The following is a 27042-nucleotide window of genomic DNA, read 5'->3' as shown; positions in this document are numbered from 1 at the left end:
CCCGAAGCGGGGTCCGCTTACTGCAGAGCAAATAACGCCCGTGCCTTTTAGACGATGACATTTATTTTCTTCCGTAGGCCTGTCCGGCACATAAACACCATGTTCAATGTTTTAATAAACTGTTCGGAAAAAAACAATGATGGGAAGTTTATTATAAAGGCGGTCATTTCAGTCTTGTTTTGAACCCTGCTGTACAGTCAGTTTCACATTTAAGGCATTTCAGTTAATCATGTAAATTGGTGACATGCTACATTAATATTTACATCCACTCAAAATTATACAAAATACAAGCATTTTATTATTTCTTAAGTTCAACAGTATTGCTTGGAATTACAAAATACAGCAATGTCTGAAATACTGAAGGTTCCATAAAAGCAGCAATTTTTCTCCCAGTCCCAGTCTTAACCGCCCAGAAAATTACTGAATAAAAATACTTACTGTGTTACATAAGCCACAGACCTAGGAACGTGACCATCAAGTCTTAAACCACACAACTTAAACATAAATGCAAATGGCGACCGGCAGATGAGCGTGACATTGGTGAGGGCACCAGAACAGGTGTCTCTGCTCTACCTATTGCAGTCTCTTGCGGTTTTTTTCCCTCTGGTCAAAAAATAACAGCGTGTTCAGACAGACATTTAGAAGGCAGACTGGCTTTGTGACGACCATGCGGGTGCTCCCGGCGTTAACAGTGCAGAACCACTTTGGCGACTGCTGCTGAACACGTTCACACGCATATGGCAAAACCAACCCGTCACAACACGGTGCGATTCTTCCGTTGTGACGGATCTATACAGGAATATCACCATTTTCCATACATGTGGTTAAAGACACAGGCTCTAAAAGCTACAGGTGAAATTTCAACCTCTGAAGCGTACACTCGGTTTATTTTGTCACAGTAGGAGCGGTGTGTACTTACTCAGGTTGAATGTTGCTGTAATCCAACTACATAACTATTTTTGGTCCTCACGTGCAAAAAACCTACTTGAAGCTTTTTTCCCCGTCTCCCTTTCTTTCACTTGTTTGTCAAGGACAGGTTGATTTTTTTTGTTTTAATTCATTTTTTAGTGCATGACTTTTCAAGTACCTAGCCTACGAAAGTCTATAAACAGCTTAAAATATCAGGAAGAAATTCCAAGGAAAAGCATTTTCACAATCAAAGATAACATCTGCACTTTTTTCTTTAAAGACCATATAAAAAGAAATTGATAGTGTATAGGTTCTCACATTTATATTAAACAAAAACAGTTCCTGTTGTATTCAAAAGTAGTTTCTCAGCGTATGCAAACTGTGTCTTCCCTTATTCAGAATACATTAATTTAGCCTATAAAAATACAATATGGACAAGTTCTTCTCGTTCCCTGACATAAGAATTCACAATTTTGAGACAAAAATTGTAAACTTTTATTACATTCAAAATACATTTCTTAAGTCTTTAGAATTTAAGTTCTGAGGTGTCGGCAGTCGGAGCTCTTTGTATACAGCAGGAGTACGTTATTGCAGAGCCTTTACACAGAAGCAGCTTTCTAAAGTTAAGAGAAACTTACTCTTCCCAGGTATTTTTCTTCCTACCAGGAGGAAAAGAAAGGCTTCCTGCTATGAAAAGTCTGTGTGAACACGTTACTCAGATGAACAATTCGGCCCTGACTTCCAGTGCTACTTCGCTCCACAATCACACGTGGCATCTGAACCAGCTGAATGGGACTTTTCTCATCCTTTAACGCCTGAGTAAGGTTTAGTATCTAAAACAGTAAAAGCAGGTAAGGTGAGGGCACACCAATAAAACTGTGGCTAACAGGCTTATCAATTCAGATGCCACTCTTAAATCAATTCTGTAGAGGACTGCACTATCATGGAAATTATTTTTAAAAGATACTCTATTGCAAGTAGAAATATTTTATTTATTTGGTAACATTATGACATCCTACTGCTACCTGACTGCCCTTCTATTCTTTTCTTGAATATTTCATGCAATCCTCTTTGAATGTCTGGAAAATGTTAGAGACAAAAATCTAAAAGCATTTTAAATTCAGCACATCTCAAGAGCATTGCACCTTTAACAAAAAAACAACTACAAGAAAGCAATCAATGTGTATTTAACACAGGATCTATACCAGCAGTTTAGCTACAAATTATTTTCATATCAGAAGATATGATGCCATATTATTAACCCACACCAAACCCTGTGCTAAGATCCAAATTCCAACCTCGGCTCCCAGGATTTTTTTATCCTCCTTCCCAAATTCAGCACTCATGAACTGCCCTGATAATTCACTCCACATTCAATGTCATCCTGCTGAAAACTGAGGCAAGTATTCGGTTTTGTTCTGGTGACACACTTCCATTATCCTTAATATCAAGCCTTTTTTCCCCCTGCATAAAGCCCTTTTGCTCCTTGTGAAACTTACTGACCCCCTGCTCACTCTGCACTTTGACAGCTGAAGAACCCAGATAAAAGTCTTTTGATGGTTTACTGTAATTTGACTCTTGCAGCAACTCCACTTGACATTGACATTTTCTAAGTTCTAAGGCAATCCTTTGTAGATCTGTGTTACCTGGTTGCTTAGTCTCTATATTCTTGAGAACTGTTTGTCTTGGATTTGAAACCCTTCCCAATGTTTTTTTGCCCTGCTTCACAAAAATATACTTCTAACTACTAAAGATCTTGCCCCTTACGTGCACGGTGTATTTCTCTTCAGCCTCATTATATTTGTCAACTAGATTCTTCATTTTATAATTCTTAAAGTTTTCATTTTAAAGGATATATTTACAGATGTTTTCGCTATCCTGCAAATTCATCTTAACTGAATGAATCCATTATCATGTGATCTAGGTAGCCAATTCTTCTATAATGCCCTTGTAACATACTTTGGTTTTACACCAAAAGCAAGTTTAAGATCAGTGCTAAAAGGCATCATTTACTGATGTATTTCCAATCACATCCAAGAATAACTCATTATCTGCATTCCTTCCCTAAATCCATGCCTGAAAACCTGACATCTCCTGCAGTGAAACACATTCTTGTATAGCTAGAGATTTAAAAACAAAACAAAATACACTAAAAAAACAAACTCTATTGAAATCCACCTCAGGGAAAGGGTGCAAAGAAAGGGTCCAGATGTAGCCTTTATGGTGGGAAATTAATTTAGACAATCTTAGCTAGATCTCTCTCAATTACATAGATTGTTTTTTTTCCTTAAGCTTTCTGTTAAATAACAGATTCCCTGTAGGCAACTGTCTCTTCACAAAAAAGCTACTTAACACAGCTGAAGATGGATGAATACTTCAGAATTGACCTTCCAGTGACTGCACAAACTTCTCAGAAGAGTTATTTCAGAAATAACTCCTATAATTCAATTTAATAATAAGTAAGGTTTGCTGGCTTTCAGCCACCACGCATAACTAATGTTAACTGGGATTACGTTTGACTAATCAGAGCTGCAGTCTTGTGCAAGGTACTTCTTGATACAGCAAACTCTACAGAGCAAGGTGAGATTAAGCCACTCCAGGAATTGTTAGTGTGTGGCTTTAAACTATCCATGTTGAATTTATGAACACAGAAGTCAGTTTCAATAAATTAAGTGCAAACAGAACTATTGATTTGTCTAGTCCAATTCCCTTACATTTTCACAAATCACTGTTTTATGCCTACAATCAACTAATTTTGTTCTTAGCAAAAGCTTGTTTTCCAGTATATCACACCAGACTTAAATTTTAAGACAGCAAGAAGATGGAGAAATATTCAATGGGACCTGAAGATCAACAAGAGCAAGGGAAGGGTCCTGCACCTGGGGAAGAACATCCCATGCACCAGCACAAGCTTGGGGTGGACCTGCTGGAGATCAGCTCTGCAGAGAGGGACCTGGGAGTGCTGGTGGATGACAAGTTGACCATGAGCCAGCAGTGTGCCCTGGCTGCCAAGAAGGCCAATGGAACCTGGAGTGCATAAAGAAGAGGGTGGCCAGCAGGTTGAGGGAGGTTCTCCTCCCCCTCTACTCTGCAGGCCCCATCTGGAGTACTCTGTCCAGTTCTGGGCTCCCCACTTCAAGAAAAATGAGTGGCTACTGGAGAGAGTCCAATGGAGGGCTACAAGGATGGTGAGGGGACTGGAGCATCTCTCCTATGAGGAAAGGCTGAGGGAGCTGGGCTTAATTAGCCTGGAGAAGGCTGAGAGGGGATCCTATAAATGCCTATAAACACCTTAAGGGTGGGTGTCAGGAGGATGGGGCCAGACTCTTTTCAGTGGTGCCCAGCAACAGGACAAGGGGCAATGGGCACAAAATGAAGCACAGGAAGTTCCGTCTGAACATGAGGAAGAACTTCTTCCCTCTGAGGGTGACGGAGCACTGGAACGGGCTGCCCAGGGAGGTTGTGGAGTCTCCTTCTCTGGAGATATTCAAAACCCGCCTGGACAAGGTCCTGTGCAGCCTGCTGTAGGTGACCCTGCTTCATCAGGGGGATTGGACTAGATTATCCCCAGAGGTCCCTTCCAACTCCTACCATTCTGTGACTGTGAAACACTTCTCTCTTGTTTCAGTGCTAAAAAAATCCAACATACAATTACTATCAAACTTCTAATTTGAAAATTGCTACACTGGTTCCAAGTATCATTCTAACATTTGCTAGGACAAAGAAATTTTATTACCTAATATTGCTTTCTTGTGAGAGGTATTTCAATCATCAAGTTAATACTCCAAAACAAAGTCGCATTTATCTTACTAACGTAACAAAATTGCCCACCAAATTTTCCATCCAAGTTTGACTCTTCCCAGTATTTAGTTTTTAAAATACCTTCTAATACATAGATGTTAAGTCCTACCCTACTTCTTACAAAACTACTCCTTACAAAAACAATAAAACCCAATTACATTAAGAAAACATTCTTCTATAAAAATAAAAAAATAAGTATACACTTTCTGATGTCTCATTTATATGCAAATAAGAATAAACTCTGTAAAGAAATTTAGTCTTCTCAGATGAAAATACCTTCAAGTGTCTTTCAGTTCAATAGGAGTCAGTTTTTGAAGCTCTAAAAAAACAGCTGAGAAGTCATGACAAATTAAATACATAAATAAAAATGTAAAAAAAGCAGTCTTACCTGCCCCCTCATAACGGACATTTGGTTTTCAAAAGTAGCCTTGTCAAATCCTTTATCAGTCTTTAATAAAGAAAACAAACAGTTATTACAGGAAATGACCCACTGATTTTTAGCTATATATTTAGCATGTAAATTGGTCAATTTCATAATACACAGTAACATTTACTGACACTATAATATTTTTTGGAAGCTTCAAATAGTCATAGTATGACGCACAAAAAGGTCTATTTATTGCAGCAAGTTTACATATGTGAAAATGAAGGATGTTCCACATTATGAAAGCAAAATACATCAGTGGATACCACTGTACGGCATTGGCAGGTAGGCTTAACACCATCACATAATGTTACACCACTCTGTCTCTCACCCTTGCTCTGGCAAAAAAAAACCCAAACTATTTCCTCCTTCAGATTTATTAAACACTTCAGCTTCCACTGCGTTTAGCAGACAACCCAGAGTCACTTTGAATACAACTGAATCAAAGATGCAAGTATTGCAAATGTGTGTCAGGATCTAGTCTTGACACTACAGCTGCACTTTCATTCAAAGTTTAAAGTTTCCATTTTTTTCCATCCTGATCATTTGGATTAGTTCACTTAAAACCTGACACGTTTCCTTGTGGAATGTTTCAGAGAACGACACTCCTTCATATGTCAATATTGTAGCACAGATTCACTATCTTCAAAGTAAGTTTGACTTACTGTAAACATGGCCAAGATTTAACATCAACTTCAGACAATGTATATATGTAAAAACAAGTATATGAAATGTATGCAGGTACTTTAAGTTAAACACATGATTTCCTCATGTTGCTACAGTTTAATCTCAAGTGTGTACACACCACACAGGTATGTTAAATGGAGTTTTTACACAGATTCGTGCTATAAAAGTTAACTAGCTTTAATTATGTGAAACTTTGATATATAAAAAGTAATTATGTTTTTAGATGAGCTGATTATTATCAATTAGCCACATACATCAGTGACACAGTTCCCTCTAATTATACAAAACCTTTCTATCATGCCAGTGTTAAAGCTAAAATAGCACAGTATCAGGACACACAGAAGTTAAATTCAAAAAAAGAAAAACCATCTAACTGTTCTACTGCAGGTATTGGCTATTTCAGTAAGGCTCACTTCAAAGCAGCATTCAATTCACCTTAAATAGCTCATAAAGATCTTCACAAAGATCCTGTACGAAGTTCATATCAGAAATGCGAGGAAGAACTAAGTCTCTGGTCTCCTGAGAGAAAGGAACTTTTGCTTGAGACAGCCAAGCCCAGTGAAAGGGATCTAATGCAGAAAAACAGTACATATACTGATTCACAACGGGCAAAAATTAAATTCCCAAGTGCTTACCACTGCTACAGTACTCTGGTGCCTACTGAAAGTTCTCCGTAACACACAGTTTTTCACAACATTGTTACCCTCTTTTGGCTACAGTTACAAAAGCAGTTTTACAGCTACTTGGCCTTTTTTCCAAACATTTTTAAGTATTAAATATGTAGGTGAAGCAGTAAGTAAAAAAGGTATATAAATGAAATACTGGAAGCAACAGTAGAGGCCTTCTAGTTTAGTAATGGAGTTTCCTTTGGAGTAAAATAATGGCTGCAAACAAATAGAAATCTTTCAGATGTTTGACTCATACTGAAGAATTAACAAAAAAGTAGCTACTATTTTTTAATTCTTAATTTATTAAAATGCTGCCTTCTAAGCACACTGAGGAAAACATTCTTAGCTTTTCACATAATTGCTATTAAACAGCTGTTTCAAGAGATATTGCAAGAGTAATTAATATTACCAGATGTTAAACAAGACACCAAACAGTATCAGTTGCAGGAACTGACAAGTGTCCTTAGTAGCAGGCCACCCACTGAACTCTGCCTACAAGAATACCATGAGAGACCACATGGAAGGCCTCACAAAAGTTAAGGAAAACCAGTATTCACTGCCCTCCCCTCATCCACTGAATTAGTCATCTTATTAAAAGTTGTCTAGTCAGTCAAGCGTAGTTTGTCCTTGCTAAGTCCATGCTGGCTTCGCCATCACCTTGCTCTTCACGTGCTTGAATGTGGCTTTCAGGAGGATTCATTCCATCATCTTCATGCAGACTGAGGTTAGGCTGGCTACCCCGTCATTCCTGGTACCCTGCACCTTGTCCCTCTTGAAGCTGGATGCGATACTCACCTTCTTCTGGTCATGAGCAACCTCCCACGTTAATAAAGTCTTTCAAGAGTGATGAGAAAACAGCCTCACAACGACATCAGCCAGCTCCCACCGTGTTTCCAATGTGCCTCATCTACTGCTATGAACTTCTATATGTCCATTTTGCTCAAGTGCTCCCTTTCTTCCACTTTGGGTAATGATTCATTCCCAAAGGCTCCTCTTATGAGCTCTAAGACCTAAAAGCCTGAAAGCAAATCTTAAAAGTGAAAACTGAGGCAAAGTCCACATTGATTAATTTGTTCTTTCTTACGCCTTTTATCTTTAGGTCCTTGCTGCGCTTTTCTTCAGTCCCACTCTCACTTCTAATTCACTTAGCCTCTCTTGTTGCCATTCATGTCCTCTGTTAGCTTCACTCCAGCTGAGCTTCAACTCTCCAGACTCCATTCTTACACTTTTGGACAAAGTCTCTATTTTTCCAGGAGAGTTTCTACTTCTTTTTTTTTATACTTTACTTTTGTGTCCCAGTTCAGTCAGGAGTTCCCTGCTCATCCTTGTTGGACCAGCTTCCTGCCTTTTAGATAGGCTGTTCTCTGACTTTGAGGAGATTATCCTTGATGATGACCAGCCCTAGTCATCAAGAAAATATGCTCTATCCCTAAAGAGCCTGCGATTTTAAACAACATCACACAAGTTTACCTTCACAGAATTGTCACACACTTGTCCAACTGCAAAAGAATTCTAAAGAATCATCCAAGTTTATTACCTGCTGAAGAGCAGCTCTGTGGAGAGGGACCTGGGTGTCCTGGTGGACGACAGGTTGACCATGAGCCAGCAGTGTGCCCTGGCTGTCAAGAAAGCTAACGGGATCCTGTGATGCATTAGGAGGAGTGTGGCCAGCAGGACGAGGGAGGTTCTCCTTCCCCTCTATGCTGCCCTAGTGAGGCCCCATCTGGAGTACTGTGTCCAGTTCTGGGCTCCCCACTTCAAGAAAGATGAGGAGCTACTGGAGAGTGCCCAGCAGAGGGCTACAAGGATGATGAGGGGACTGGAGCATCTCTCCTACAAGGAGATGCTGAGGGAGCTGGGCTAGTTTAGCCTGAAGAAGAGAAGGCTGCGAGGGGACCTAATAAATGCTTATAAATATCTCAAGGGTGGGTGTCAGGAGAATGGGGCCAGACTCTCTTCAGTGGTGCCCAGTGACAGGACAAGGGGCAATGGGCACAAACTGAAGCACAGGAAGTTCCGTCTGAACATGAGGAAGAACTTCTTCCCTCTGAGGGTGACGGAGCACTGGAACAGGCTGCCCAGGGAGGTTGTGGAGTCTCCTCCTGTGGAGATATTCAAGACCCGCCTGGACAAGGTCCTGTGCAGCCTGCTGTAGGTGACCCTGCTTCATCAGGGGGGTTGGACTAGATGACCCACAGAGGTCCCTTCCAACCCCGAACATTCTGTGATTCTGTGATTACTTTTGATGCTGAAATAAAAGATGGCATAAAATAAGCAATAAGTGCCATGTCTCTAGAACAGCTGCAGAAGTGACTGTAGCCAAGAGATACATAGGACAGTAATTACTGAGTATCAAGATACATAGAGACTATACAGAGCTCTGGGTGGGGTAATTGACTAGACTTATGACAGCACAACCAGGCCATGCTTAACTGTCATAATTACCTCACTAGCTAATAGCCCACAGAAATAATTGTAAAATCTTTTGAGCACTTCCCTCTAAACAATAAGTAGTCAGAGAATTGATCAGAAGCAATCTAGCTTTAACAGTAATATCAGTTTTCAGTCTGATCAAAATTACTAACTTAAAGTTTAATTGGTACAAAGTAAGCTAAAGCGGAGAACAAGTAAAAAAAACATGCAACTTGTCTACTTGTTTACCTGCAACAGCACCCTTTATTTGAAAACAGAAATGTTGCCATTACAGAGAACTTGCATATCCTTGCACTCAAGTAATTTTCCACCACTATTTTCAGAAAACACATGTGGAAAAATTTAGCAACATGTTTCTCAATTCCACCATCAGCCAGTTTACATACATTAGTATGTTTATGAATATCCATGTATTTTTTAAACGTATAAGGGTAAAAAAAAAAAATGAACAAGGACTAACTCACATATACCATTGCAAAAATGGCATTTGTTGCTAACTTTCTGAAGAGTACGTTATATAAAAATTCAATATATAACTACAATGATGCTTTCTTAGTTTCTTACTATAACAGCCCAAACGAAAAAATAATTATTTGGAAGTTACTCTCCCAAAAGGAAGATGATCGAGGAATGCAATACTTACATGCCCTCCACTCATCAGGATGCTTAAAAGGAAATGCTAAACCATTGTCAATTGCAGCAATTTTAATAGCAGATTCCTTAGTTATAGTCCATTGGCTATCCTATGGAAGGAATATTTTAAAAATAAGTAATATCTATGTGTTTACAAAAATAGTGAAATACATTAAAAATACTAAATAATATACTTTATAGCTTCACTGCATAAAGTCAACTTAAACAATATAAAGGAGTATCCAAATAAACTCCAGCACATGTAATTCCTACTCTACCACCATTAAAGAGGAGCCCTTCCCCCAAATACAAAACAAGCAGCGCACACAAATAGCTGAAGAAATGTGCATGAGCCACAGTGGGAAGTTTTATTATTATTATTATAGCCCAAGCTGGTAAAGAAAAAAAATACAGAACAATAAAAATAACTTCTGGCATTGTTCTATTCAGACTAGTCTAATCCAAACAGCTTTTCCATTCATTTCTCCTACAATAATTCGCGGTTGTTATTGTATTTCTTGAGAATATGCACCAGGATTAAAGCCATGCACTTTATCCCCTGCAAGACCAAGTTATAAAACTAAACAATTTGAAGAACATAAGTTTCAGAGTACAATTCTCTTACCTTTTCTGACAGATCGGGTCCATCATCTTGTTTTTCATACCTAACTAACCAGTTATCGTTACCTCTGTCTTTGAACAGGAAAAATGCATGTCACAACATGTCATTTACAAAGAAATCATCATCTAACGTGATACGCAGTGGCTAACATTGTAAATCGAGAATTTACCACAGGAATCAGGCAAAACTATTCAAAAAGTTTTTCCATCAGAACACTTGTGTTTTAGCTTTACTGAAATGACTTACTGGAAAGACCAAAAATTCACCAAGCATTCTTAGGTATGTATTACTGCTTTAGCTTCCCTAACTGGCTGAATATACAGCCAAATATCAAGAAAGATAAGAGAAACTATTTTTATCCATTTTATGCAGAAAGATTGGCTGTAGTGTGCATTTTTCCTGGGCTAAGACGCAGCAGCCACAATGACTTAATTTTTAAGCTTGTTTTAATGCTGATGGCGAAAGGGATCAGCCCTCCAAAACTATACACAGTTTGATGTTTGACTACATGGAGAAATCAGACCCTTCAAAGATGGAGGGTGGGAAGACTGAAGAGCCTTTCAGAAGCTGAAAATGTCTGCACCGTTAAGACAAAATTGAGGCATTGAAGGCTTTGAGAAGGTCTTTCAGACAAAGGATGATTGCATGGATTTGTAGGTCCTTCCACCATCTTTAGGTGCCCCCTTCCGTTTAGTTGAATATCTATCAGAAGATTTACACATTATATCATGACTAGATATATTAGATGAAGGTAAAATTATCCACATAATGAGATTTTGCATTTGGAGTACTTTCCTTACAATTTTAAGAACGTCACAGGACACAGTAATTGTTTGGAAACATTGGGATCTGTTTGATAAAGCTGACGGACCATAGCAGCAGCTAGAAAGTATTATGTTCTTACGAAAGTGTTTTCTAGTTTGCTTCTAAAAAGCCACAGGTTAGAGTGACTTATTTTGAGCTGGATTCCTTTCTAATAAGTGAATTTAAGAAGAGGAAAATGAACTAGAGCTGGTATGTCTGAAGAAGAGTAAAAGTGCCCACCTCTGACAAAGCAGCAAAAGAAGTACTTTAAATATAACACTGCCTTTGGATCCTTAAGGAAATAAGCCACCCACACAATCAACAGAAGAATCCCAGCTTTAGAGTGAAAGAAATGAGAATGCAGGAGAATCGAGAGATACACATCACAGCTACACTTCAGTGCCCAGTCACAATCAATATGAACTATTTTGCACTGATGCAAAACTGCGGTTATCGGCTCCAGCTTAGCATAAAAGGAATGGTAGTCATGGCTTTTCTTATGGTACCTGAAACCCCACCATCCCTTATCCTAATCAGGGGAGACAGTTAATAGCCTACTGACAGAATTAACGCATAAAGAAAGTATTTGTTCTTGATTTCTTCTATTGCATAAAAATATCAAGTAACAGCCAAAAAGGGTTGTTTGGCTTTTGTCATAGTGCAGTATTTAATGTTTGAATCCAAAGTAAATGTTTTAAAATTTAAAATGCAACACTGGCCTTTATCTGTGAGAAAAAAAAAATCACCTGAAATGCACTAAAAGCCTTCAGCAGCATCTTTCAGCCAGCATTGCTTACCTTTTCTGCTTCACAAAAGTAGATAGATACTGAGAGACACCAACAAATACCTGTATTTCTGATGACATAATCCAAGATAACCAATCTTTCAAACTGTGACTGGAATTCTTTCCTTGTGTTCTCAGGTAAAGGATCAGTTTCAAACTTCCTGAGCCAGTAGTCTGCTTCCTTATATCCTTCAACAAACAGCTGGAAGGAGCCAACCTGAATCATTAAGAAACTGCACTTGGAAAATGCACTTGGGTAGGTCACACAACTAATCTTAACATTAACAGTAAAACCAAAAAGCTTTCAAAATTCAGAACACAGGAAGTATGACATTAAAAAACAAATAAAAAAAATATTAGTAAGTAGTTTCTCCTTCATTCCGAAATTCTAAAACAAAGACACAAATCATGAGGATTTTTTTCTGGGTTTTTTGGTGTTATGTGGTTGGGTTTTTTGTGGGTTTTTTTTAAAATATTTGTTTAAGCATTCACTGAGCTTACCAGGAATAAAACGTAGCCAGACAGCTCAACACAAATGCACACTCGGTATTACAAAAAATATTTGAAACTAAGAGAAAGAAATAACACCTATTCCCTTTTTCATTGGAAACACATGGTTCAATAGTTCATAGGAAACTCACCAAAAATTACAGGAGAAAAACATTCTCCTCTGAAAAGCTCATATGTTTCATTGATGATAACAGCAGCATTAACCATTTTTTCCAGACAGACACTTTTTGCATGAAAATGGCTGAAATGTATTTCCCAAGAGAGTTCAAGTAAGAAAATTACAGATAGCATAGGCTCCATGTGTGTGCGCAATGGGAAAGGTGCTCATGAGTAAAATTCAAAAGAGGACAGAGAAGTAAAATGCAGACAGAGGCACATGTGCAGAGACGTGGATAAAGAGACAGCACAGGGAATAATGATGCTGGCACAAGCTTGCATAACATATGTCACACGGATCAAAATTTCTGGGAACTGACACAAGTGGATTACCCAAGCTATACATAACCTGTGTTTTAAAAGTTTAGGAGTAGAACCACTGTGGTGATATTCTGGGGATACAATAAGGCTCATTAGGCAAGAATGATGTGAGGTTTTAGTCAGTGGAGTACTGCACACAAGATGAAAGGAAGGTAGGATGAACTCAACAACAGGGTACCTAAAAGAATAAAAACAAACAATAGAAGGGGAAAAAAATATTTAGGAAAAATGAAAGAACTAGATAAATTGCAGGGAGGAAACAATGAGACAATATAAAAGCACGACACTGAAGGGAAATGTACTAAACAGTCAAGAAAAAAAAACGTGAGAGATGCACAACATTTTAATGCTAGTCTTCCAGCAGAAAGCTAGACTGCAGACACACAAAAAATGGCAAGATTATTAAAGTAGTTCAAATGAAGGAATGATGTAACAGAGTGGACAGATTTTGCATAGAAACAGTCATATTTGTCAAACTTCAGTCATTCAGAGATAGTTTACAACAAACCACCAGGTTTTTCTTCTACTGTTGAAGTTAGCTACAAATACTTTTTTTAATTCAAAGTTTTGTATAAGAATCAGGAAATGCACAAATCACTTATTTTTCATCTTACCTTAGGAGGTAGTCCAATTCGATTAAATTTTTTAGCAACTTTTGGCACTTTCTCTAAAGCATATTTTTTTCCTCTTGACTTTGCACGATCTATTGCACTGTAATTAAAAGTCTCACTGACAAGCCAGACAACCTTAAGATACAAAAGTTAAAACACCACTCAGAATTGCTTATTATTTCAAATATAAATTTACAGTAAATTCTATGCTTAGGTGTCAGAAAAGCAAAAAGCAAACATCAGACATTTCCAACAGACAAATTTCATATGAAAAGGTGAGTATTTGCTACTTTACATATCTCAAACAAAAACGTGGTAAAACACTTACAAGCCAGAATCTTCATATGCTGCTTTTCGCATTTGTGATGCATCTCACCAAAACGTGAGGCATAAAAGTGTCAGAAAATGCTAGAAACTGAAGTGGTTCCAAAGAAGAGATTCAATTCAGATCACAACTTCTCTTTTAAAACAAAAGTCACAGTCACAATTTCTACATCAAACCCCTGCGCCTTTGGACTTGCCGTAGTTTATAAATGACTTTGGGATAATGCATGATATGCAAGCATGTCTCCACAACTACAGTCCAGAGACTGACAAATCTGTCACTATATATTTTTTGCATTCAATAATTTCCGTATTTTAACTTTTACCTTAGTTTTAGGTACAACTCCCAACCCCAGCTTGTCATCCACAAGATAGGCACCAGCTTCAGAGAGGTATCCCTGATTTGGAACGAGGCAGCCTCTGCCAAAGCAGCAAGGACAACAAACTTTGTGAAAATATTTGGTCCATTTTGGATTTAGATGTCCATAAGGTTCTTCAGATTTTGGTTTGAACACTCCAATAATTTTCTAGGGTAAATAATATAAAATTAAAGAATGAATGCTTTAAATTGCAAGAGATTCAAATTATTCTGAAAATCAGTTATTTGAAAGTATTGGTTAGACACTATACATTGCATTTTTCAGTTGCTCTTTTTTGATGATGAAATGATAAAACTAACAAAATGGTATTTCAAATAAATTTATCATCAACTGCTTATCTAGAAGTAGTACAAACTCAAAACAAGCTCTTCATAAGAGAAAATCAAAACCAACTAACATTTACTAGTTTTTCCAAAATTAGAGGACTGCATTTTAAAAAACACATTTTTTTCTATGCCAATTTTCTAAAAAAGAGGGTTTAAAAAGTAGTTTTAAAAATTATTTTCAGCCCACCAATTAACTCATTGACAAGATATTTCAGACAGACATAATGGTTCCAGGAAAGTGACAAAAATACAGAATGCTAATAATCAAATGTTACCTTTCCTCTTTTACATCTATTTTATTTATTGCTTTAAGTTAGAATGGATCAAAACGTTCTGCACTTCGCAATTCCAGAGTGGTGTAGTTTACCACTGCTGTAGATTCCTCAACTCTAAGCTGACAATGGTTCACACTATCAGCCACCATCTACATTGGAGACTTGTAGTATAGCTTAAAATTACTGAAAGTATTGTGCCCAGTTTTGGGCACTACGCTTCAAGAAATCTGTTAACAAACTGGAGAAAGTTGAAAAACCAATGAGAATAAGCACAAAAAATGTGAATAATGAAAGACTGTATGAACAGGTATTGTTTAGCCTAAGAGAAAATGGGGCACGATGAACTATGCAATAGGTTGCTATACAGAAAAAAAGGAACATTTACTGTTAATGAGCTAATAAACGATAGGCTTGTGGAGTCACCGAAACAGGATGTCACTAACAACAGGTTAGTTAGAAATTCATCAGCAATCATGTTAAGACGATCCTGCTCCACAACACACGCATGAAACAGATGATTTCTCAAGGTGCCTTCTGCACGTGATTCTATATTTGTTAACCTCAAACCACAAGATTATTACCACCCTAAAATATATAAGCTTTCAATTGTCTGTGATGAACTTTAGCCTAGTGCATGAAGTTCATGTGATGACTCTTCTATAGCTCAAGTGAAATGCTGTAGAAATGCTTTATCTTCATTCCTCCTCTCAGGACCACGGCAAGTAAATCAAATTCTTATCTAATAAATATTTAAGAAGCATTTTCACATATTAGTACTTTCCTAAATCCTTCTCAAAAAAGTATCTCAATAAGCTAAACACTGCCCTTTGTTGCACCAACACTCATAGCTGATTTACGCTCTTAAGTCATGAACAGGTTTGCTGGCAGTCAGAAACTAGCGTTCTGCTTCAGTAACTGCTGCTTCAACTAGATTAGGGAGAGGACTTGACTAGTTGTTCTAGTTCCTAGAGAATTTCCACCCACTTTGTCCAAGACAATCTAACTAGTCCAGGATTCCCAAACACAAACTAACTACAGTACTAACTTACTTCACTCAGTATGTAAACAGATGACAAGCCACCAGTCACTGGTAGCATCACCTGTCTCATCCATCTACTTTGATTCACTCCCATCAACTACCAGAAGAAATAAGTTACAAAATATCACTATTTGCATTCATCCTATAAAATACGTTTCCTATCAACAGGAGCAGGAAACAAATTGACAAAAATCCTCTTGTTTTCGGTGTGCTGTTACCTGTGATTCTAAGATTACGTTCAAAATCCTAAGTTCTATGCAACTGCACAGGCACAATTCAAATTAGACCGACACATAAAGTTACACTTCCAATAAATATTCTATGCAATGTGAAAGGCTGGGATGTTCCCTGAATACTGTACTCCTTGTTTTTTAAAATCACTACACTTTGGAAACTGAATTTTCTTGGTATACTAGTTTAGTCAAAATTCTAATGTTAGGTCTAGAATTGTTAAAAAGTTCTTTAATCTTTTCTTACTGAATCACAGGTATCTACCTGCTCAAAACAAAGCTAGCAGCTTCTCATTTCCCAGAAACATAGTGGTGTATTTGGTAGTATATGCCAAGCCATCATCTCTTCTCTGAATCGCTCTTTGCATAATACTTCCTACAATCTGCCCATTTTCAAAAGGAGTTTAGCTCTTTCCATTACTTGCCTGGACTGTACTGTGCTACACTATCAAATCCAGATATGGTGTTCTATGTTTCACTGAAGTTAGAACCTTGCTAAATTTCGCAGAGCCACTGCTGATGAGGACTGGAGTAGAACCAGTAAGCTCAATATTCAGACAACCTACCAAAGCCAGTCTTAAATTGGCAAGACAAAATTAATTTCTAGACTGACTTCATTGGCATTACCAATTAGCCAGTAGCTAAACTGTCAAAAACATGTTGCAGAACGGTCTGCAACAGACACATTCTCTTTTAGTTTCTTGGTTGCACAATGAACAACAAATGCAGAAATAGTCAACAATTCAGCAATAGTGCTGCTTAAGTACTGGACTGCTTTACATCAGTATACAACTATGCCACTAAATGTAAAAACTTCACAATTTTAATTAGGCAATTTTAGTTTTATCTTTTTGACAGATTGAAATCAGTGAATGAAATAACCTAATGGAAGCAGGTTATTTTATCTGTAACTTGGTATTAGTGTGGGTAAGCACTTCAGAAGATGACCAGTAAGAACGCTTAGCACACCTTTAATAAGCTCTTTCCCAGCATAAGGAGGAGGAGACTACTCAAGAAGAACAGGAGAAAGCAAGTCACAAAACTGGTCTGAAGTAGAATGATGCAATACTCTGTCAAACAGGATGTGAAATCCATTCTACAAACGGGAGTTGCACTATTGACAAAATGAAGCTTTATCTGAATTTGTTATCCATATTAAAGGTCTGATAAGCTCTAAATTTAGTGCAAAGAATAAAAGGAAAATTGAAAGTCAGCTAGGAACTCAGTATCACTATTCTCACAGTCCCATGTTGGTAAATACTTTCAGATTTTGCAATGAAATTTTTTCTGGCCCACATTAAAAAAATGGTGGTTTTTTAGTCTTCATTTCCCTTAAATATTTACATTCAAATACATGACCTGCATGAAGGTGGAGGGCAAGGCACTACTAGGAACAAAAAAACCCACTGAAAAACAGAAGTAAAACCAACAAGAAAATCACCATGTAAGAAACAAGGAAATCAGGTGCTGCTTCCAAAATACTATGGTTGAAAAAATGATGTGTAAGTACTCTCTCATTAGCCCCAGGGCACAGTGAGTCTCAGGCATTTGCTAGTCACCAAAAAAATACAACATCAGCCTGGAGAGGCTTCAGACAGAACAGATTTGCGCATATGGAAATCCAGAACAAGTATGATTTTTTCCTAGTAATTTCTCTACTAACTAACTTTCTAAGAATAAAAGATCTCGATTGCACTGCACTAAAAAAAAAAAATATCCACTTAAGCAGTTTCAAAGCATTTTCAACGTAACACTGTAGAATATTCTTTAGACACGTCAAGCATTGACTTCTTGAAAAAGAATTTATTTAAACATTTGGCTACTCAGCTTTTTTCCTGCTGAATATTAAATAAAATACAATCCTAATTTAGAATACTTCTTTAAAAAAAGCATAAAATTTGAATATATATGTATATATAAGCATGCAGCCTGAAAACCTACAAAGAACTTCACTACTGAAGTAGGGAAGTGACTTGAAGTTTAAGAAGTCCGATGAAACTTTGAACAGATTTTCATACTAACAGCATTGTACACGATAGCAAGAATCCCACAAAGCGATTAGAGAAAGAAATTTATTTTTCCTTTCAGTTTCAGAAAGAGACACTCTCCTGCCCAACCTGCTTTGGCTCTCCTCCACCAGAATGAAGAGGATCATTACTAACTAAGGTTCCTGGAACACAGGAGTATGAAATGCAACATGCAGTTCTTAGAAGATTTTGAAGGGGTAGTTTCTACCTTCTTCATTTCTAAGATAGAATTTTGCCACCTTCCACCTCAGAAATAAACTTGTATATTTATTTGCACTGAGTCAGGTAACTATTCTAAAAATCATTCATTCAAGGTGTAAAAACCATCACCAGAAAAGTGGTATTAAAACCAAACATCCATGAAAACTCATCACCAAAACAGTAATATATTCTGTAATGACCAATAATATAAAAGCTAAGCAAACAAACAAAAACCCTTCCTACACGAATGTGAAATGACCATTTTGGGGATGCAGGGAAGAACCACCATCTTGAATATATTCTGAAAACCTAGGCACTTTAAGCGTTACAACTTCCATGTCCAACACAACTGGAGTGTTCAGGATTAATGAACTCCTGTGTCTACTTAAGACCAGAAGACTGCTGACTGAGCTTAAAATAAAATGAGATATGACAAATTAACAAAGGTGTTGGGGTTGGGAGTCTTCTTTTTTGGAACAGGTGGGTAAGCAGACAACATTTTCTGATTTAAAGAAAACAACGTGAAAGTACGTCTGAAACATCTTTTTCCTCTCACTAAATAATCGTAACCAAATGTTACTCTTCAAGCAAGACATTCAGGTGATTGTTACTTTTCTGTCTCAAAGTAACCTTAGGACACCTCTGTGAAGAGCACCATTCCAGGTACCACTCCCCACTAAGGGAGGGGAACCCAAATCTTCAGGTTAAGATTCAGCAGACAAGTGCAGGTAAAAAGGTAAGTTGGTTTATGTCACTCTTCTTGCCCATCTACCAGTCACATAGGAGGAAGGAGATGTGACCTAAACAAAAGACTATCTGAAAAGAAAACAGATAAAAATATAGGAGGCTTGGCTAAAGAAACCTAAACAGTACCCAAGTCAGAAGCTCAGCCGTGTCAAAAATCAACTAAAATAAACAAAGAACAAAATGTTAGATTTTGCACAAAGGGATTCCTGAATTACTTTCAGATGTTAAAGACGCCCTTTTGTTTTCTCCATATTTCTTTGGTGCAGATCATTCAAAACATGGTAAAACCGCAACAGAGAAATAATAGTTACTTTCGCTTAGCTTATGCTGCAAGACATTATTAGAAATCTAAATATTACTTGTGCTCATTTTTCCAAAAGGTATTCCGGCATATCGTAAATTATTAAACAACTCCAATGAATTTCCATGTGAAAACAACTTTTAAATTTCTATTTTAAACTCGTTGCTGACAGCATTTCTGACTTTGCAGTAACATGCTCACCCCTTTTGGATCCTTTGCAAAGTAACTCCCACTGGATCCTTGAGAGATTCTTTCTGGAAAAACTCCACACTCTATAGCTTGTTCTGCTCTCAGAATAATTTCTGCAAATTCTGGATCATCTAAAAATATATTCATATCAGCAGTATGTCCTGTATGCCCTGAAAAATAAGAAAACAAACAATCTCAACTGTAATTTGTACTATGAATTAACAACGTAAGTAAACACACAGAAAAGCTAACAGCCTTCCCTGCTCACGCCCATTTAACAGCAGGCTGAAAAATCCGCTCCATTAAAGCAGTGCAAGTTTCCCCGCTGATTTACCCACATTTAGCCAACCTTTTGTTCAAGGTAAATCAGCCGAATCTGTAACAATTTGAGACTACCACTGCAAAGTGTTTATACTTTTTAAGGATTTTTTTAAACTTCAATTTACATAAGGAAGCCTATAAAAAAAAAATCCCTTAAAAATCATATCTGTAAAAAAAAAAGCTAAATATTTTACAAACCATTTTTATTACGATTTTTGTATCCTCTTATAGGGAAAGCTACCTGAAAGTAAACTGTCAATCACCCACTAACTATTAGAATGGCATCACACCATTCATTTAACAGCTTGGCTGACATGTTCATTATCAATCTAAGACACAATGATGTTATTCACAAAACAATCCGTTACATGTAGCACAACAGGTCGCACCAATATCTGCATGCCACCGCCATTCCAACACGAAAACACTTATCCACTACTTGTAGAATTTCTTTGCATACTGACCAAAAGATCAGCTCTATGCAGGCACTTGTGCAAACTCAAAGCAAACATTTAGGAAGACAACTAGAAACAACATTGCTAGGATTTAATACTTCTGTTGCTCTTTCAACTTTTTCAGACAATTTCTCTGCAAGTTTTGAAACTGCAGATTTCTGAACCTTACTTTTAAGGCTAGGACTATTCCAGATTCTTTCTGAGTGCATTTTAATGGGTCTGTGTGCTGGGGCTCGTTTCTGCATTAAGAAACATCTACATTATACTAAATTAAACACTCCCAGAGAAAGCTGCCTTGTTCCCATTTCAGCGCTTGAAGAAATGTGAGGCAAAACACATACATTCTTCTGGACCAACAACTGACACACAGAACCCATTCAGAAAAGAGACTCCTAACAGTCTGTGGACAGCCAAATAAAAAATAAATTATAAAAATCACTCAATGTTTTGGAACACCTTTTTGTAGCACAGGACATTCTTTGAAGTTTTCTAGAATGTTACCACTTCCTTGCATGAACCACTCACAAATAATAATGTGGCTTTCCAAACAAAAATAACTGAAAAGCATAAAACATAGGAGAACCTTAAAATAAGTTGGCAACAGCAAGAGAAGCCTTAAAACTAACAACAGCTCATTCTTAAGAATCAACAACTACAACCCATTGGATCAGTAGTTAGACTACTCGGCCAATAATTCTGGCTTAAACCATAGTTTAATTTTAACACTTTTATTGGGACTGTCAGGGACAATCAATAAATTGCATTCGATAGAGTCAGCCATTAAGAGAGAGGGAAAGGGTTCTAAGATTTCCCTGTCACAAAGTACTCGAGTGAGTTAGGGAAATAAAACAACAAAAGCACAATACATTTATTTTTAGGGAAAAAGTCACTTTGAATCAGTGGTTCTTATTCCATATTCAAGCCTCAACTGTATCTATGCAAGAAACACCACATCACACAGCTGAGCTGCAACTACTACCTATTTTTGTCAGTCAAAGCAAAGTTAGGGTTGTGCATTATACTATTCCCAAACATTAAGTTGCCCTGCACGTTAATCTTCCAGATGAAGAGGACCTTTCTATCACAGGACTGAAGCTGCCTATGCAGAAGACAACTTTCTCAGAGGTCAGTTTTTAATTTCCATACATTCCTTCCAGAATCTAAAACCATAAGAAGTCTCACTGTCTTGAGGAAATTCTTCAACCATGTCTTTTCTAATATAAAAGATAACTGCAAGAAAAATATATTCAATTAAAAATCAAATTAAAAATCATCAAACCACATTTCGCTGTATGTTCAAGCAAGAAGAGAAAAATAATTTTTGAAATTAATGATTTGTTCATTATTGTTACTGTGCTACTAGAAAGCCTTCTGTTACCACAGTGACGTCACCGTACAAAAACCTTTAGGCTGAAAACCAGGAAATTGGCAGTTTTAAGAACTTTCCTTTCAGTTTATCAACATTCTCCAGACAAAAATAAGCTATTTTAATTGAAACCAGAATTTGTGGAATGTGGCGGGATTTTCTGAGGTGGTTTCTTCAAAAAGTTTTCTGCTGTGAAAGCATGTCATAGTCACATCTTAGTCCCAGTAGAGTCTCTAAAGTTGCAATTATAACTAATAAAGGTTTTCTTGCAACCACTCTTGAAAAATACTCTTCTCATTAAACTCCCAGGCAGGAGATCAGGGCTCACACACACACGGTCTAACTACCAAGCTAAATAACTTTTTTCACATTAATTTGGACAAGGCCTAAGGCTGTGAAGCTGCTGTACTTGAATGACGAGGACACACCAAAGAAGATACAATAATGGTATCATCCGTGTATACACCTCAACCTGTTCTTCCGTCAAGTTAACATGACATGAGCTAAACTGATACACTTCGCAAGAGTAACACATATGAACTCCTTCAAACTAGCTTTATGCTATTTTAACATTAACATAATTAAAGGTAGTCCCTTGAATCAATTCCATCTGTTCCTATACAGAGTCTCACATTGTGACTGTAATTCCGTTATGAAAACACTCTCTGCGCTGCAATGACATGCACGAATAACATATTGCATGTTTGTTCCACCTGACACACGGAATAATCCTGTACCTTCGAGTGTCAGACACACAGAAAAGGGAAGGACAAGGAAACAAGAGGAAGGGATGAGATGCGATCAATCACAGCTCTGAGATTTTCTGACATACTCTTGGGGCAGACCCCAAGAAGCACTCTGCATTCACCATCCTAATTGCCCCAGCAGTGCAAGACCCACAGCTCTCGTCTCTACTCTGAAGCATTAACTACGATGTTTTGCTCTAAGCAAACACATCTCATTAACACATCTTAAATCTTGCGGGAACCAGGCAGGAGCACTCCAACATTTCAAGGGCATGTTCGTGTTACAGGTCTGCTCTACACTTGGGACCGCTGATTAAAACATGAGAGGTTTTTTCCTATGGTTAAACACAGTATACTAGTAAAAGCTCTCTTGCTACTAAAAAGAGTTGTAGCATAATTTATTTCATTCAGATAGATGGGGGTTTTGTTTGGATTTTTTTTGTAATACACTATTGTAAAAGGACTACTTTTTACCAGTCTCATGCAAGAAATCCTACAGTAAAACTACAACAGCAAAAACTATTAAGTCACAGAAGTCCACAGATCTCTGTCAGCAAACCTTTCTTAGATGTACATCTATTTACAAAGTTGTACAGAATCAAAAAGCTTGAAAGTCTACACAAAAAAAAGTAAGCAATAACTATTGTGTACTTTCTCATCTTGCCCGTTGTTTTGGTTTCGGCTGCCGCCGGCAACAAAAGCGCCACGCGGCCGCCCCTCCCCCTGCCGGCGTGCGGAGGAGAATGGAAAGAAACAGGCAGAAACTGGTGGGTCGGGATAAGGGCAGTTTAACAGAACAGCAAACAGAGGGAACAGGAACAACGATACAGATAAGGAGAAAAACACGACAAAAACAGACCCGCTCTCTCGGACCGCACCGGCGCCGCGCGCTCCCGAGCTGCGACAGCGTTCCCGCCGCTCCGCCCCCCCCGACCGGAACCCAGCGTGACGTCACATGGTATGGAATACTGGGCTCTGTTTGGCCAGGTGGGGTCAGCCCCCACCCCCCGGCTGTGCCCCTTCCTGGAGTCCGGTGAAAATTAACCCTGTCCTGGCCAAACCCAGGACACCCGTATATTTACAATCAGATAATGGCCGTGCTTATGTTTCTTTTCAAATTCATAAGTATGTTCCTGCATTTCTGAATGTTCATATCACATTTCTTCCTTTCTTCAAGACTGGATTTCAAAACATGAAAAGCAGACGCATTTTTATGAAAACCAAAAATATGGCAGAAGAGTCCACATCTAAAGCTCTTCATACACGTGATGGTACAAAGAAGCGAACAGATGACTGGAGCAAGGAACAGAAACAGGGCAAATTTTTTTTACAGGATGAAAAGATGGGTGTCACATGAAAGTAATTGCTGGAACAGGCGAGACAAAGTGAAAACTTGACAGAGTTCACCAAGTGTTCAGCAAGCAGCAGCCAGCCCCACCACAGAACAGGCTGTAAAACATGCAAAGCCAGAAGTTTAAAAAGAAAAAATACAGAAACCAACAAAGCCAAGCCCAACAAAACAGCAGACAGAGAAGAAGGAGAAGCAACAGCAGAGACGCTGACAGAGCCGTGAGCGAGTTCGTGCAGCCCTGCTGAGCCTCGAGCCGCGCACGGCACAGCCCAGCGCAGCGCTCTCCCTCCCGAGGCCGCCGGGCAGCGAGCCCCTGTGCCCGCCAAGGGCAGGAGCCCGCCCGGAGCGGCTCGGGGAGCCCCCGGGCACGGCACGCCGGGCGCGCTGCAGCCCTCACGGGCACTCCCCGCTGGCAGCGCGGGGGGTACCCGTCCCCCCGGGGGAAGCATCCCCCGCCGCCCCCCTCGCCTTCCGCCGAGCGCGGCGGGGACGCGGGCGGCCCGGGCCGTACCTGCGGCGGCGCGGGGCTCCCTGTCCCAGGCGGCGCCCGCTCGGCGCCCGCGGCCGGCGCCCGCGGCCCGCAGCAGAGGCTCGTCCTCCCCGTCCCCCTCGGGCCCCGAGTCGTCCTCGCCCTCCTCCTCGGGTCCCAGCTCCCCACACAGACGGACGGCCCCGCCGGGGGCGGCTTTCGCCCCATGCGGCCCCCGCCAGGGCGGCCCTCCCCGAGGCGCCGGCTCCGCCAGCAGCAGCAGCCGCTCGTCGGGCTCCCCAGCGCCCGGCTCCGCCATGGGCGGCCGCGGCCGGGGGCTGAGCGCGGGGGGAGGCGCCGCCGGGCGGGCTCGGGGCTCTCCTCCGCGGCCCACGGTGCAGCACCAGCTCCGCGGCCGCGGCTCTCTCCCGGCACTGCGCATGCGCGCCCCGCCCCGCCACCTGCCTTAAAGGGGCCGCGCCGACGGGCTCCGGAGCGGGCGGGAAGCGCCGCGAGGTCTCCTCCGGGCCGGTGCATTGAAAGGCATCACGCCGATTTCCGAGAAGAAAGCCTAAAAACAATGTGAATGGAAACAACGTGATCCTCGTTACTGCCGTGTTCCCGCAGCCGCCGTGATGCGGGCTGGGAGAAGGAGAACGCAGCTCCGAGCCCCGCGCCCCCCGCTTCTCCCCACGCCTGACCCCTTCGGCCTCATCTCCGCAGACGAGGGGCTTTCGTCGGCGCAGGACTCACAGACTGTGGTGAAACGCGGGAGAAAGACGCGCACACCGAGCGCTTGTATAGAGCGGGGGCTCCGGATCACACCCGGAGCAAGTGCGTTCTCGGCTAAAACAGCAATTGCACGTTATTTATTATTCATCATTCTCATAATTATTCACGATATAAGGACTCATTCTGTACATTGCCTGGATCACAGAAAGAAAATGACTTTGCTTGGTTACCGGCAAAATAAAACCTTACTGAAATGCTTGGCTTGTGTTTGTTTTGTCTCGGGTTACCTGTCAGCCAGTGGACTTTGGAACTGTCATTTACTTACATAACTATTAATATCTGTAACATTTGATAAAACCTGTTCACATTTGCATTTCTGTTTCCATCCCTTTCCATTAAAAGTTAACATAGTCAGCTGTGACTCCAGATCAACAGGCATTTTATGCCTACTAAACAAGCACATGAAGGTTACAGCAACTGGATGTAATTTTCCGTACAGAAAATTAAACGGATGTTAATTCCTGTGCGAAGCAAACAAAACGGTCAGACTAAAATGGGAGAAGTCTGACATCTTGCCCCGGAGCCTACTGAGGAAGGCTGCATCTCCCTCCAGCTACAGGAGTTATGAGGGAGTTGTGGCTGTTTCAATAACGTTCTGTCAAACAGTTCATCCATGGGATTCTAAAAAGTTTGAAAGTTCTTTCTTTTCAATAAACTAAACAAGAAGTAACTCATTAGTTATTTCTTCTGACTTAGGGATTCATCTACACATGGCAGTGTATATCTAAACGCAGCTGACAGTTCTCTGCTGCACTGAGAATTCTGCAACTTGCTTGCAGACCTCGATCTAGTGAAATCTTTACATTGCCTCAGTCTTCAGCAGTGCAGAGCTCGTACACTACAACAGCTCGTAATTAAACAAAATACACATCACCATCATAGTTATTAACAAACTATTAATTTTAATTCTGAGTAGCTAATACTCTTAATTAGCCACTTGGATTAAAATTACTAACAATTAAATCATGTATAAATTGGATCATTTTCCTCATGCTAACACTTTTTTCCCGACTCTCCTAATCCACAGGGCATACTTAGTCATCTGTTTATAACACACACCTGAGCGCTAAGTCAAGACACTGGAGTGGGAAAAACAGAAAAGAAAAAACACCGGAATACACGCCCGTTCGTGCACTTTAGCTTTAAGTGAGCGCCCTCTTGTGATACCTTAAAACAAAGAACAAGAGGAACAGCTGCTCAGTATTTCTGAAGTAACGGCCACACGGCACATCGCAGCAATCCAGGTGCAGCGTGACCGCGGGGACTAAGAGGCAGGACAATCCGACTTGCAAAGCTCTTTTCTGCTCAAAAGGATTAAGAAACTGTGTGAATTAGTCTGAGCCAACAGTTCAAACAGGTGTCTAAGGTTACTCTGTCAGAACGCCTGAAAGATCCTAATCAGGCTAATTAAACCTACAGAAGCAGGACGGTCACTATGTACATGTTAATCAGCCGTCTGAGCTCAAAGCTATAAACCAGAAGAATCAGATAAGACTTCATACGCGAATTCAGTTGACCAGGTACAGGCTGGTTAAAACTAAACATTGGAACGAGCACAGCATGTACTTAGTACACCCCTTCAATCTCTGCACGCTCGCTAGCGGTTGGTTTGGGAAGGCCAACGGCAGCCCGCCAGCCGCCACGGCTGCCCGAGAGCCAAGGACGGTGGAGGCAGCCGGGTGCTCAAGCCAGGCGAGCTTCCACCTGCTGAGTTTCCACCAGCAGTCCCTTGGAAAGGTGCGATGCCTGCCCCAGACTTCCTACTGGCCTGCCTTTTCCCAAAGAACGTAAAGCAGCAGCAGCTCAGGTCTGTCCCGGCAGCACGCCCTTCTCTCTGTGACGCGATGTCCCCCGCTGCCTGCGGAGCCGCGGCGGGCAGGCCGGGCTGCAGCGGTCCCCAGCAAGAGACCAGCCGTTACCTGCTGCCGGCGGCCACCCAGCCGCCTCCGCTCAGAGGCGCGCCGTGAGGCGCAGAGGAGCTTCCCACCCCGACAGGAACCTGCTCTCGGCTGCTTCACCCTAAACTCCGGGGGAACAAGCCACCCACGAGCAGGCTCGCCACAGCCTAGCTTCTGGTGGGCTTCCTCCCCTCACGGAGGGCCAGCCCCGAGCGCGGGAACTGGAGGCAGGCGGCGGCGGG

General features: G+C 40.2%; 1 protein-coding gene across 1 annotated transcript; it reads right to left on the bottom strand.

Moving 5' to 3' along the window:
- Nucleotides 1–131: 131 nt before the first annotated feature.
- On the bottom strand, nt 132–24434 carry PI4K2B (phosphatidylinositol 4-kinase type 2 beta). Its single transcript, XM_075420650.1, has 10 exons — nt 24153–24434; nt 19415–19572; nt 14014–14214; nt 13367–13498; nt 11829–11982; nt 10181–10248; nt 9566–9665; nt 6257–6390; nt 5099–5158; nt 132–1742 (listed from the first exon to the last, which is right to left on the bottom strand). The coding sequence occupies exons 1-10, from the start codon at nt 24427–24429 to the stop codon at nt 1569–1571; spliced, it is 1458 nt and encodes a 485-aa protein (XP_075276765.1). The 5' UTR covers nt 24430–24434; the 3' UTR covers nt 132–1568.
- Nucleotides 24435–27042: the final 2608 nt, after the last annotated feature.

The sequence above is a fragment of the Opisthocomus hoazin genome, chromosome 5 (genome assembly GCF_030867145.1).
Source record: "Opisthocomus hoazin isolate bOpiHoa1 chromosome 5, bOpiHoa1.hap1, whole genome shotgun sequence".
Taxonomy (NCBI): Eukaryota; Metazoa; Chordata; class Aves; order Opisthocomiformes; family Opisthocomidae; genus Opisthocomus; species Opisthocomus hoazin.
The sequence above is the reverse complement of the archived record's forward strand: the minus strand, read 5'-3'. Positions and strand labels throughout refer to the sequence as shown.